This window comes from Carassius auratus, unplaced genomic scaffold, assembly GCF_003368295.1.
Source record: "Carassius auratus strain Wakin unplaced genomic scaffold, ASM336829v1 scaf_tig00005393, whole genome shotgun sequence".
Taxonomy (NCBI): domain Eukaryota; kingdom Metazoa; phylum Chordata; class Actinopteri; order Cypriniformes; family Cyprinidae; genus Carassius; species Carassius auratus.
This window is the reverse complement of record NW_020523655.1, coordinates 98,450-114,295: the sequence shown is the minus strand read 5'-3', so window position 1 is coordinate 114,295 and position 15,846 is coordinate 98,450. Positions and strand designations below refer to the sequence as shown.

Sequence of the window (15,846 nt, the reverse complement as noted above, 5' to 3'; positions counted from 1 at the left end):
GAGATGTTTTCTAATAGTCAGTGTTTCCAATGTTCTGAATGTAATTGACAGTATTGTGTTTTACTTAAAAAACACTTTACAGAAGGTTCCAGCACCTATAAGCTTCCTGAATTTCTGAAATGTACTATTTCTAAATTGTTTCTAAATATGCTATTGCTACACTTCATGGCAAAAATTGCAGTGGTCTGCTAGACTTGGTTGAACAAAAATAAACAAGATTTTGTTGCTTAAGCTTATGTATTCAGTCATTATTCAATCGTATACTATAAATCCATGTGAAAAAAATTACTTCTCACTGTTCTCAGGTCAAATATTTATATGCGATTAAAATGCGATTAATTTCGATTAATTAATTACAAAGCCTCTAATTAATTAGATTAATTTTTTTAATCGAGTCCCGGCCCTAATGTGTATATATATATATATATATATATATATATATATATATATATATATATATATATATATATATATATATATATATATATATATATATATATGTAATAAACATTTATAAATTAAATAAATATTTCCATATATTATTAAAAATAAAAATATCAATAAAAATAAACAACAGAACATATAAAAAAATTTATACGATTTTGAAATATTAATAAAAAACATTTTAATAAAACTATATTAGTCAAGCACTAAAATAACACTGATGTAAAGGGATCAGAAATATATATATATATATATATATATATATATATATATATATATAAACAAATTAATTGGAAACATTTGAAGTTGGTTTCCTCGTGACATTTGCGCAGGTTGGTTGAAGGCAAAGTCTAAAATTAACTTTTTAACACTTTCTAATGGTGTGTGAATTTTATACATATTTATTAGTGAATTTTTTCCTCACATTTGGCACTTGGCGAGTGATAATTTTGTCAAAGCCGGCCTGATGACATCCTGTGATTTCTTTTCCGCTTGTGTCTAATTGAAGGTTTTTTTTTCAGGTTGTTCTGGGAAATCACAGACATTGACCTTGGACTGATTTCCGTTAACATCAGTTTATCATTCATGCAATATTTATTCAGCTTATTTGGTCAATGAATAGACTCAAAAATACTCTTGACCTGCTAATGTAGCCATTTTCTGTGATCTTTTAATTATAAACCACCTCTCAGGACTCATTAAAAACAGTTTCAAAAGCAGAAAAATGTATGTTCAAATTCTCCCTTTAGATTTTAACTTGAGCATTTCATATACAATGCAAATGCATATAATATTTTTGTAATGGTATTTTTTCCTTTACTTCTTTTACACTTTATGATGAAAATATGAGTTTGCCTCAAGGTTGCTACATTGTTTCTAGAATGGTTTTAATGGATGGTTGCTAGAGTGTTACCCTTTCAATAGGCTTTTAGATTTTCTTTTTTAAATTGTGCTATTTATGAAAATTACACACATTTATCATTTTCCCTGATGCAAAAAAAAAAAAAAAGAACCCATTGTTGTCAAAAGCAAGTCACATTATTGTAATGATTTTAATTTAAATCAGAAAGCAGCATATTTTAATAGTGATGCAACATCTACAACTCAAGGGTGTGTGTGTACGTTTAGGCACATATTTTATTATATTAGCTGTTGACCAAAACATATTCAAGCTACAGATATATAATGTATAATATAGTATAATTAAAGTGCACGATCTGAACTTTAATTTGATGGAATTCACATCAATATTGGAGGAAATGTTTAGGAATTACAGCTCTTTAATGTGTACCTGCCCCTTTTTCAGTGGACCATAAATAATTGGACAGTTGACTCAAAAGCTGTTTCATGGACAGATGTGGCTCATTCCTGCATTATTTCTACATCAGTTATGCAGGTATCTCGGCGAAGGAGAAGTGCTCACAAACATAGTTTTAGACAGATTTGTGAACAATATTTGAGATAAATAAGCCTTTTGTGTAAATAGAAAAAAAGTCTTAGATCTTTGAGCTCCGTTACCAGGTTTAAAAAGCTTAGGAGTTACAAATATTTTTATACACAAAGTCCCATATTTACAAGGGCTTAAATGAAACTGGACAACTTAATATAGGCCTAAGCATAAATAAATTGTAAATGTGTAATATTTTGTTGAGAATTCTTTGAAGTCTAGACTCATGGACATCAGCAGAGACTGGGTTTCTTCTTCTTTGTGATGTTTTGCCAGGTCTTTACTGAAGCGGACTTCAGTGGTTGTTTGTTTGTGGCTTTTTTCTGCCTTTAGTTTTGTCTCCAGCGAGTGAAATGCAGCTCAATCGGGTTCAGATCAGGAGACTGATTTGGCCATTGAAGAATATTCCACTTTTGTACCTTCAAAAACTCCTAGGTTGATTTTGTTGTATGTTTTGGGCCGTTTTCCGTGTGTACTATGAAGCGCCACCCAATCAGCTTTGTGCATTATAATATATTTATACTACGCTTGAATCTGATTGGCTGACGAACGTTCTGAGGTGTGCAATTATTTTCTGGAAAATGCACGGCGAACGTAGTTCCACGCAGCTTTCTTGACCGCATTACAGTTCCTTATCACATTCATTCATAACTGCATTAGAATGCTATCAACGGCTCAAGCCTCCGTTACCAGCTTTAAAATGAGGTTTTGGTACTAGCTAAAGAGGCATTGGATGAGAAGCGGAAGAAATAATCCTACTCACAATAGAGATTTAGGTACAAAAACCGGACGAATCCCTTTAAATATATCATCTGATCGATGTCTAGAGATGTGGTAACCTTAGTATAAGCGGAATAATTGACTCCGGGAGTCATATGTATATATATGTATCATTATTCATTAAATAACATTACACTAATGATAATATTGGCTTCGCTGTCTTTAGACACTAAAAGATGCATGACCATATTCCTCTACAACCTGCTGTATTATACTGAAGGGGCAAAGGCGTTTATCACAATCAATCTGGCAAAGAGATCTGAAGAGATCAATGGGTCTCGTGTGTTTTGGCTGGTTTTCAAACTCGCAGCTGGACCGTACATCAGCCGTCTACCTCTCAGATGAGGGAAAGTGATTAGACCGCAGCGCTGGCCATGTATTTTAAGGAAAAACATAACGGATGGAGATGGGAAGACATTGATCAGCGGCTCCCTCCGGCAGATTTACGGCCTTTACAGCAGAGCAGAGCGCCGCTCAAAGAGAGAGCAGACGTAACCTTGACACGGGAGCCGCTCCAGAGCTGGATGGATTATATATAGAAAGGTCTGTGACTGGCCGTGTGTGTGTGTGTGTATGTGTGTGTGCTTTTGGCCTGGCGTGACTCTCTAATCCCGTCTCTCACTGATGGATGGATGGCGATCTGCTCCAGTAATGATGCCAGACGCCCCTCAGGTCGCTCGCCCTCAATACCCAGCAAACGATGATAGGGATGTGCACAACTACATCTTTTCAAAACCAAGTTGTCTTGAGAAATCCTCGTGTTATTGTTTCACGTGGCGATGCTACAGGTTTTAGAGCACTTTCTCCATGTTTTGGTCTTCTCCGTGCTGAATGTGACCTACTTTTACCAAGACAAATGGAAAGTCCATCTGTATTTTGACTCTCTTGTTCACTGAAGTGCTCAAGAAATGACACAAGTTCCTGTGTTGTAACCTTGGCCCAGTTTATCATTGTTACCTGACTGACACGTTTAAACTTGCTAAAGTGCAGTCACTACAGTTCGAGGTCACATTTAAAGTGCATCTAACTGTGATTCAACATGAAATCAGTTTTTACTGTGCTTACTTTCTTAAAGGTCACCACTGAAACATGTTTGTGATTATCTGCACACGCTCATATTGTTCCAAAGCCGTAATTTGCATTTTCTTTTGTGAGACAAGTGTTATTGTTAACTAAACTAAAACTAAAGGAATTAAAAGTTTTCTTTAATTGAAAGCTGAAATAAAATAAATTATAATATTATTTGAAAACCTAAATATGTATTAATTAATTAATTTATTTTTATTTTATTTTATGCAGTACCATAGCAGTAAATGCTGTATCTCTTTTAAAATATGCTGATTTATACATGTAAAAAAAAAAATCCATAAACAAAAAAAAATCACGCTATATATATATATATATATATATATCATTTAATTATAGAAATAGAAAAAACCTAGAATTAGAAATAGAAACAGCTAGAAATATAAAAAGATAAAATAAATGACAAAAAAAAAAAAAACTAAATACAAAAAGGAAACAAATTAAAATACTGTTTAAGCTTAAAATATAAAGACAATGTTGATTCAAAATATGATTAAATACTTTTAATAATCACACATAATGCTAAAATAACAATTAGTAGAACACAAAGGAAGATATTTTTTAAAAAGTAAACTGGGGTCACTGGGGTGTTTGGAACACAGCACTCTTCAGAATATTTCCTTTTGTGTTCTAAAGAAATTTGTAATTAATGGGTGCGCTATCACTTTAAGAAAGTTAGTCTTCTACTGAATAATTAGTGATTAGAGAAGAACTGAATATTCATAGGTCTGCAATAAATTAACATGTTAATCCAAGGTGTCTTAAAGGGTTTGGCATGATTTATGTGAAAAAAAAAAAAAAAAAAAAAAAAAAAAATATATATATATATATATATATATATATATATATATATATATATATATATATATATATATATATATAAAGCCATTTGTGGTACTTCTAGAAGAGCAACCTTTGTTTGTCCATGTAAGTGTATAGACTGTGTGTGTGTGTCTGTGTGTGTGTGTGTGTGTGGGGGGGGGTGTTAATGGTGTGTGTGTGTGTGTGTGTGTGTGTGAGAGAGAGAGAGAGAGAGAGGGGTGTTAATGGGGGGTGTGTGTGAGTGTGTATTCCTCCTGTGCTCTGTGTTGGCTCTGTTGTTCTGGGTGTCAGACTTTTGCAGGAAACAAACAAACATATCTGTGTTGACTAAAGCAAAAGCTGTTTGTTTGGTAGTCATGTATCAAAATGTATCCAAATTAAGTTGTTGTTCACATAATATATGTGTGTGTACTTTGTATATTTATATAAATACACACACATACAATACATATTTTGAAAATATTTACATGTATTTGTTCATATAATTTATATGTTAATATTTAAATGTATTTTTCTTAAACATATGCATGCCTGTGTGTGTACACAGTTCTCACACATATATTTTGTAAATAAACTTTTATTTTGGATTTGATTGATCATGATTAATCATTTAAAAGCACTTATATATATATATATATATATATATATATATAGAGAGAGAGAGAGAGAGACAGAGAGAGAGAGAGAGAGAGAGACAAAAATATATATAATTTTTAAAAATTATTTTTTATTGTATGTCCTCTTTCACTAATTTGAGTTTCCTGTTTGAGCTCAGCGCAGACTCTTTTTTTATTAAAGTCACTGGCGCAGAGACGAGGCCTGAGTAACCGTAGATGAAGATACGGCATCATGAGTGTCACGGGTTTGACTGACCGTCGACTCGCTGCTTCAGCACATGTTCATGTGAAATCTAACCGTCCCATCTGCCTCGGCTGCAGGCGTGTTTGCATGCGAGTTATTCTGCTCACCTGTCACTCAGAGAATTCACAGCAGGTTTTACAGCACTGTGAACGCTGCGGGAGCAACATCAGCCTGTTTGCTTAAGTTGAGTCATTTACAGACACCACCAAAATAAATATGAAGGTGACTGATATTTATAGAACCAAATGCTAATTAACAACAAGTCAATGAGGGAAAGTTTTTGTGAGCCTCTCAGGTTTCTCACGATGAGAGTAAGAAATAGATGACTAGAACAGGAAAATTAAAAATGTGTTATGACATACTTTCAATGTTGACATGACAAAAAAAAAGTTTTCAAAAACAAGTTCTATTTTCAAAGTGGATTATTTTATTTCAAGTTTGAATGTGATTGGTAATGGCATATATGGTTAACTGGTTGCCAATAGATAAAACAAATAAATGAGATTGATTAAAAACCGATGCATAAGTTATATTAAAATAAACAAGTAAATGAGTAAATAAATAGTATTATAATTAGTATAAAGCACAATAATGGAACATAATATAAACCAAACATTTTAGGCACATTTAAAATCAGTGTTATTTTATGTTATTTTTATATCATTTATATACTTGTCACACCTTTTATTAATATTTATGAATTAGCTTTGATTTCTGTTTTGTTTCTATTTTACTTTTTGAATTTGATTTCTATATTATATATATATATATATATATATATATATATATATATATATATATATATATATATATATATATATATATATATATATATATATATATATATATATATATATATATATATATTTTTTTTTTTTTTTTTTTTTTTTTTTTTTTTTTAAGAAGTAAAAAATTAAGATTTTTTTTTAATTATTATTTTTTTTTACTTGACATCAGTGTTTCTTAGTTTCTTAGTTTCTTAGTTTCTTATTTTTAGTTAAAGTGCAGTTTATTTCCAGTAAGTAAGTTTAGTGCTTTGACACAAATGTTTTTCAGTTCAGTAATGCCAAGGCAATATTTTAAATTTTTACTTTAGATTTCATTTTTTATCTAATATTAAAATATATTTCAGTGTTATTTCAGTCAGCCAAAATGTTTGATTATTTTTGGTAATAATAATAATAATAATGTTCTAGGTGACTGCCAGAGCATAGAAAGTCAGTTAATTGACAGGCTTATTGTTTAAGTTGTGTAACTCAAGTTAACTTTAAAAAGTATAACTGTTCTTGTTATTTATGGAAGCAGATGGCTGCGAGTTAATGACATTGTATATGTACGTTTTATAGATTAGCAAAGAGAGAAAAATAATTTTCACCTGGATTTCTCATCATAAGACAAAGAAGAAAACAATTCCGGCTAATTAAAGCAGAATCTGCCTCAGAGTCACATACTGTATGCTAGAAAAGTCACATGACTGCAGGTGGTTCATCGCTAATTGCTATAATTCGTATAAGGCTCCTTTTAAATGAGGAAAACTGAGACATAATCATTTTTCATTTGTTCCACAGATGTCTTTATTTATAACCGCACTTTCATCGAGCGAGTCTCTGCCTCGTATGATTGGTTCCTTCCTGTACGCGGCTGTAAAAGTCTCATTAAAGAAGAGGCAGAAGTGTCCTGATAACACTCTCCCTCTGTGTAATTAATGACAATGAAGCACACGCTTCTGAGTAAATATCCGCTCACCGGCCATCTGCTTTAACACAGCACTGTTTATGCGGAAAACATCTACTAATACATTTAAGCATGATTCATACTATTAACACTTTTAATTCTTGGGGTTAGTGATATGAAGTGATTGTGTACACGCACACACTCACGTAAAATAAATACATAAAACGTATATTTCGTAAAATAAACAGAGTATTATAAACAGAGTATTACTAAATAAATAAATTGATTGATTTAGATTTTTTTTAGCATTTTATATATGTGTGTGTGTGTGTGTGTGTGTGTACTAAAATTAATAAATAAATTGAGTAGAAACAAACAATCATGTAACAACTAAATATTTTCCCCTAAAAAATTTTTTATATGTTTTTTTATAAAAATAAATACTATAATGTTTGTGTGTATTATTAAAATATCTTACATAATACTATTTAATATTTCAATGTTAAAAGAAGTGTAATATATATGTATTAATATTATGTAAATGTAAAAAAAATGATATACACACTTAAACTGCACAATACAACACACTTTAGAAATTATATATGTATGTGTGTGTGTGTGTGTGTGTGTGTGTGTCCATATATATATATATATATATATATATATATATATATATATATATATATTAGGGCTCCCCCAACTATTAAGATTTTTTCTGGTCGACCAGTCGTCGTTCATGTTAAACGGTTAGTCGACTAATTGCACATTTATATTAATAAACCTTAAATCGTAGTAATTACTGTTTAAGTGCCTGTGTAACTCACAAATAAGTTTATTATTGATGATCATACCAGCGTGCACAACGCACATTATTATAGGTTCATGTTAGAGCTATTACTAACTACTATTAGTAGTTCCAGTAAATCCATATGTGATGAATTCGATGAATGATAGGCGAGCGTTTGGATGCCCTGGCTGATGTAGTCTACTGTATATTTACGCATAGAGCAGCTGTTAACGATCTTTCATCGCAGAATGCATGACTTGGCCACTTTCTGTGGATTTTTTTTTCTTTCTGGAACTAAGGGACTAAAAATAATTTGGTCGACTAAAGGCGTGCGTACACGGTGTGATTTTTGTTGTCGTACGAGTTCGTACGAGTTTTTTCAATCGAGTGGAAATCGCTTATGCTCGTATGGTCGCGGCTCGTATCATTTGCGATGAATTACGAGACGAGCAGAGTGGCTTACGAGCACTTCCCGACCTCCCGGTAATTTTTAAACATGTCTGAAAAGTTTGTGAGCTATCGGTTTGAATTCGTGATATGTGCGCGGTTGAACGAGCCGATTTGTTGATTTATCTGAAGTTGACCAATCACGAACTAGGAAAACCACAGAAGAAGAGGAAGACGGCAGCGCCACGGCGAGTTCACTTCGTGCAGTTGCTTCTGGAATTCGCAGGTTGTAAAATCGTGTCGTATATTATCTCGTCCGTACGATTTTCAGATAAACTCACTCGTGCCATGTGCGTGGACTTAAAATCTTCTGACCATCCGAATTTGCGCCATGTACGCCCGCCTTAAACCTGTTCTTGTCGACTAACGGTTAGTGAACTATTAGGGGGCAGCCCTACTATATGTATATATATATTTGTATAATTATCATACAGTATGATAATCCCCCCCAAAAACATATCAATTCCACAACTTCACTGCTTATTTCTTTAACTGGATGTGGCCTTTTTAACGTGATCCTCATGTAATCCTGGGACACACTCGCAGATGTTGGAAGCACTTGGTAAATTTTGATTGTGCAAAATGATACAAGATTTTTACTGAGGAGCGGAGCAACCCAGATTTCAGCTCAGATGCTGCTCTGATTCCTACAGGAGGACCGGTGGGAGACATCAGGAGATTGCATGTTAGAGAGCGAAAATTGAGCAGGGAATGAGCCGCGGTCGCGCTCGCTGACTGAGACCATTATGAGTCTTAATGGAGGAGCAGAAACGTGTTTGGAGACGGCGGTGGAGTCTCGCTTATCTTTAACAGAGACCGAGTGCGGTGAAGATTGCTGGAGAAGTTTATCTCGTTCGCCTCACTGAAGAGAAATGCAGGACAAATCTCACGAGCAAAACCCCGCAGCACAGTAACATGCATAAATTAAAGGAATATTTCAGGGTATTTTCACCTTAATGTCTATAGAGAGTTGACTGAGCAGGCAGGTGCGCCGGAGGCTTTCATGCACCAATGTGCAGACTCTGCTTCTGTTAAAGAGTTTCAAATAACTGCAGTTTTTTAGCTTTGCACTCATTTATAAACATTTTCAATGTCCTGTATTCTCCATTTTCATCATCTGATCATTTGCTGTAGAAAAGCACCACACTTCAAAAAAGTGATTTTAAATCATGACACATTAACTTGAGAAGTAGAAGTAGATTACAGTCCCAGAAGTCTTGTTTCAAAATTAAACGAGTTGATGCCTAAAAAAAATCCCTGCCAATGGGGTCAAATAAATTACATTTATTTTTCTGATCCCCTTTTAAGATTTTTAAGTTCTTGTTTAAACCCACATCATTTTAATATAGTTTTCACAAAACAGGATTTAAAGGGATAGTTCAATATTTGATTTGATTTTGCGTTTCAAGTAAATTTTTCTTGTAATGTATAATGTATAGATATTTGTACTGAAAAATAAGAACAATAATACTGAGTACAAAAATAATTGTTTAAAGCAGTGCACATACATATATCTTGTATATTGTAATAATTTAAAGATAATTTTATATTTGTTAATATTTATTATTTAATAATTTAGTAAATGTATGCATACACTTAAAATTATATGCATGATATTTATGAAATATATTTTTATATTGCAGAATTAAATGTTATGCATTAAAATAAAAAAGTTTATTTATTTAAATGTGATTATTTAATTAATATTACATACAATATTTAATAGCATATTATGAGTTTATATATAATAATGAAATATTTATATATATAATTTTATATTTGTTCATGTTTCTTATTTAATAATTAACTAAATGTATGCACACACTTAAAAGTATATGTATGATATTTATGAAATATATTTTTATATTGCAGAATTAAATGTTATGCATTAAAATATATTAAAAAATAGTTTGTTTATTTATTTAAAAGTGATTATTTAAATAATATTACATACAATATTTAATAGTATATTATGTTTATATATAATAATAAAATATTTATAATTATTTTGTATTTGATAGGAATCTTAATAGTCCTTAATTTTCTATATCCTATATATAAATAGTTTTTGTCTTCTTCTTGAAATGGGAGAGGGACACTATTTGGGAGAATCAGCCATGCATTTTTTATACAATCTCTTTGTACTTTTGTGTAAATGCAGGAGTTTTCATAAATAATATTTTCCCAGGGCCAGTAAGAAACTCATTCAAACCCTCACAATATACTCTCATATTCTTGATGCTTTATCAGGCGTGAAGTGGAAACTCACTGATACGACCCATGGGTACCGTTTAAAGATCCATGGGCCACGTCTTTTTATTCAGGCTGACTTTAATAGTCATTTATCCCAGAAATATGAGTGCTGTTAGTGGGTTTGGGTGTATGCCAGGGTGTTTGTGAGACTCTTTACCCTACATAAGAGCAGTCAGAATCAAATAGAGCATTATTCTGTCTAAAACGGTGTTTTGAATTCTGCTCTTTCTGATAGTCCAGGATAAATGGCGTTTCATTTTCTCTCCAGGTACGACACCATCACTAACCAGTGGGAGATGGTGGCTCCTTTGCCCAAACCTGTCCATTCTGCGGCGGCGACTGTGTGTGGAGGGAAGATCTATGTGTTTGGAGGAGTGAACGAGGCCGGCCGCTCTGCTGGAGTACTTCAGTCATATGTGCCTCAAACCAACGCCTGGAGCTTTATTGAGTCGCCAATGATCGGTAAGAGCGCTCGGGACAATTACTGAAGTGCAAACTCTGCTCCTCACCTGCTGCCTATGGGAGCTTGTATAGTATATACACTACTGTTCGCAAGTGGTGGAGTCAGTATGAAGTATTTTTTGAATGATATTCATATTTTTATTCAACAAGGATATATTTAATTAATGTGTGAGATTTAATAAATGCTATTCTTTTGGACTTTTTAATCAGTGAAGAATGCAGAAGAATCTGAATCAGCGCAACTGTTCGTGCAACATTGATAGTAATCATAAATGTTTATTGAGCAGCAAATCAGCATATTAAAATGATTTCTGAAGGATAATGTGATGCTGAAAATTCAGCTGCACATCACAGGAATAAATGACATTTTTGCTTAGAAAACGGTTATTTCAACTCATTATAATATCTGTATTTTTGTACCTGTATTTTAAATCAAATAAATGCAGCCTTGGCGAGCATAAAAAAAAAAAAATATATATATATATATATATATATATATATATATATATATATATATATATATATATATATATATAAAAATCCAAACTTTTGAACAGTAGTGTATATATAAATGTACAGAAATATAGTGTTGCAGAAGCAATAAAAAAAGACCCGAACTGCATCTATGAAATTAACCATTTTAGGTAAGAAAATGTCCATGCATCATGCATCATGCATCATGCATGCACAGTCCCACGTCCCACATCGGATGCATATTATGTCTAAAGTTTTGCATTGGACAGTTTTGAAACTGAGAAAGTAAGTTCATGGTATTTCACTGGTATTTGACTTCATTAGTGCTTGGCATTTTGACACGCTCAGAGATCCTGAGCTTGTGGGTGGAGGGACACTCAAGGGGAAAGAAACTTTATTTTCTTCAGCCTCGGTGGCAAAAGCAGCCCTGAAGGACACCGAGCAGCGGGAGCAGGACTCGGGCGTTTCATTGCAGCTGAAAAAGCAAGCGTTTCCCCATTAGTGCAGAAATAAGTGTGGATTTCAAAAAGCACACAGAGCTCCTCTCAAATCTCCCTGAAACCAGCTTCATCTGCCATTTATAGTTGCTAAAAACAAGTTATTTTGGATATCCACCTGACTGCTGCAAGTCTTTCTCAGCGACACGTTTGACATTTGATATATACAGTCACACTGATTAGTTCAAATTAACTAACAATGACAAATATTTGAAAGTGTTTACTGTTTTAATCTTATTAAACGTTAATATCAACATTTACCAATGCATTAAAATCACTGTATAGAGAACTGTACTGTATGAGAACTAACAATAAACAGTTGTTTTTCATAACTAACATTAACAAAGATTATTAAATATTGAGACAAATTTACTGCTCATTGTTCATTAATGCAATAAAACAATATGTATTTTGTTTATATGGGTTGATTTTTGGACCAATTAGATTTTACTGTCAGTTTAAAATGTCTTAAAGTGAGTTTGGTCAAATTATGATAATAAAAAGTAATCTAATGGTATAACAAAAGCTTTAAGAATAATTTTAATATCATTTATATTAAATATGGACACGGAAAAGCGGAAAAATAGAAATCATGAAACATCAAAAGTCTATTCTTTTTTATTTTTTTATATTTTTGGAAGTAAAACATAAACATAAAACATATTTGGAGTACATTTAGCCAGAATGTACTATTTCACTCTTCAGTCTCGGGATTCCAAAATAAGAGTCCCTATGTGTTTTGGTTTTGTTATATGTATATACAAAGACAAAATATTGTTTTAAGATACATTTTGCTAGTTGCAGCTGTTTATTGCTGTTCTTTAAGCACAGTTTTGTATCTGCAAACTCTAATATAAGTCAGCAAGGTTTGTAAAGCTCATGCATCAGATAGTTCATGAATAATGCGAATCGGTTGATAGCAGTCTTGGTGAAGCTTGTGGGCATTTATTTTCTAGTCATGCATGAACAGCTTGTATCTGCTTGAATGGGGTTAGTCTGAAATCTCTAAAAGAGTATTTTTGGTTCAGCTAATGGGCGCGTGTGTTATTTAGCAAAGCGACCCGCCGAGTCCTTTGATGGCGACTGCGTTTTACAGCAACAAACTGACCAGAAGTCGTTTGTTTTTAATGAGTTTTCCAGAATCCTCCAGCAGTTGTCAGTGTGAATAGAGCTGCACTGCATAGCTAGCGTCTCTGCTAACATGAAGTGCACGGATAATGAAAACTCAACCTTAGCTAGTAACTAGTTTCTTGTGTCATGCATTTCTCTTTAACAGCTTCCCATCTCTTGTCCTCTCTGCCTCATTTTTGGCTGATTTGTAGGTTCTTCAAAGGGTTTAAAGTCTGTTTTAATCATTTTGAATGGCATTTAAATAGTATAACAAAAGACTTAATTATGATTTCAAGAGCTATTATTAAAGTTCAAAAGGATGTGATTTCATAAATAAAAGCGCTGCATAGCACTATACGCTGCATTTCAGAGCTCTTTAAAGTCAGTGAATACAGTGCATTTATGCCAAATGATAGCTATAATTAACCCTCTGTGTATTATTTTAGAGATTATATGGTATTAAATTATATTTATGGAATAGTTATGATGCATTTATTACCTGTTAACCACTTTTTCATCACAGACCTGAAAAACAGACTCTTTCTTTTAATTCATATTTTTTTTCAAAGAAGACACTTGGCAGATTATTGCAAAAAGATTAAAAAATTGAAACAAACTTTTTCATTTTGTTCCATCTGTTATTTTCTGGTGCTTTTCTCTCAGTGAGTTTAGAAGATTATAGATATATATTATATATGTCTTCATGTTCTTTTTTTAAGATGGAAGGATGCCACTATGATATTTCATTCATAGATCCACATTACTGTATTGGATTGTAATATTTCTGGTTTGATATATTTTTATTCCAGTATTACTCTTAATACAGTTTGTCCAGATTTGAGTATTTGTAAAAAAAAAAAAAAGTATCTTAAACATCATAGTAAATAATTTATATATATATATATATATATATATATATATATATATATATATATATATATATTTCATGTTTATACAGTAGGTATTGTATATACTGTATTACAGTATGATTTTGCCATTAAATAACCATCGAAACATACAAACAAGGTATTTTTTTCTCTCGTTCTCATTGCTCTCAGTGAGACTTTATATAGCGCACGAGTCATATGGGCTACTTTCAAGGTGTTTTTTGCTGTTTCTTGTTCTTTTCGGAGCTGAAAAGATGCCACTATGATTTGTGTAAAGATTCTCCTTTTTAGTTCCACAGAAGTAATAACAGCATACAGGTTCAGAGCGACACGAGAGTGAGTAAATAATGATAGAGTTGTCATTTCTGTGGATTGAACTCTTCCTCCAGCCAGTGTTGATGTTTGCATGGAACCAAACCAACCGAATGTGAATTATGTCACATGAGAGTTCTTCAGACAGTGATATATGAGCGCTTCTGACATTCAGCCCCACAGCTGACGGCAGACGTTCACTCGCATGTGTGCAGGGCCAAACACGTACGGCTATATAGACGATGAGCATTTAGAGCCAGTGACTCAAAGTTCAGAGCCGGCGGCTGACATCATCTCCAAAGGCCAGCTGCATGTGAGAAGAACATGATATTTGGATTATTGTGAAGGGCTTGAGCGATCTGGAAAGGTCATCGGAGATGTCAAGTGTTGCAGGTGGATAATGAACTCTTGAGGGTTTCAGCCGGTAACGTCATCTCGGCCCGAGCGCTTATTGATTTCGATGTTGCTATGAACCGTGAGGTGCTTATTGATTCTGATGTCGCTGTGGACATTGTGGCCCAGGGAGCATATGTTTATTGCAGCCGTGTTTGTGTAAGAACAAGCGAAGGCTCAAATACAAAGCACCCAAGTCTTCATTGTCTTGTTATTTGACTTCCGACTCAATCGATAAAGCCATGGAAACGGTCAACAGTAATAGAGGAACTAAAATGACTGTGAAGCATAATATAATAATGTAATTGCGGAGTAGGACAGTAAAGACTAGAGGTTGAAGATGTGGGGAGGTGACGGAAAGGTTGTGGGTTCAAACCCAACAATGACTGATCACAATATATGTTTATATTGATTTATATTTTTCAAATGTGACCGTAAAGACATTTATACTGAAATGAGATTTCTATTTCAAATAAATGCTGTTATTTTTAACTTTATTTATTCAAATAATCAAAAAAGAAATCACAATTTCCAAAGAAATATGAAGCAGCAGAACTGTTTTCAATATTGATAATATATAGAAATATGTTTCTTGAGTAGCAAATCAAATCAACAAGACTGGAGTAATGACGCTGAAAGTTCAGCTTTGAGCAAAAATATAAATCACATTTTAAAATCTATTCAAACAGAAAACGGTTCTTTTAAATTGTAAAAATATTGTAAAAAATTTACTGACTGTTTTTGCATAAATGCAGTCTTGGTGAGCAGAAGCGACTTCTTTCAATAAATTAAAACGTAGTCTTTTTCAGCATGTTTTCTAGTTAAAGTATATATAAAAAAGCACATTAAAATTATACATTTAGGAGAGAATCAACACTTCATGCAATAGTGTTTTTTTTGTAGATATGCAATGTATTTGTCTTATTGCACTTGCAGATTTTTCACACTTGTTTGAGCTCGTGCTCAAATGCACTCGTGTTAAAGATGCATTCTCTGAAAGCAAGTCTTAAACATGTATGCAGTGTTGCTTCTGAACAAAATGTTGTTTTTAAGGACTTTTAGATATTTTGATTACAAATATTTGACAAAAATCCTCATTAAGAGTAGTAT

The 15,846-nt window shown here is 32.7% G+C and overlaps 1 protein-coding gene across 1 annotated transcript in view; it reads left to right on the top strand.

Annotated features, from left to right (window-relative positions):
* The window catches only part of LOC113070927 (kelch-like protein 29), a gene marked incomplete at its 5' end in the record, with an annotated part of 47,218 nt that overhangs the window by 22,798 nt on the left and 8,574 nt on the right, over positions 1-15,846 (top strand). Inside the window, one exon of the mRNA XM_026244275.1 lies at positions 10,870-11,063. Within this exon, the coding sequence (XP_026100060.1) occupies positions 10,870-11,063 (194 nt within the window). The remainder of the gene's footprint in view (positions 1-10,869; positions 11,064-15,846) is intronic.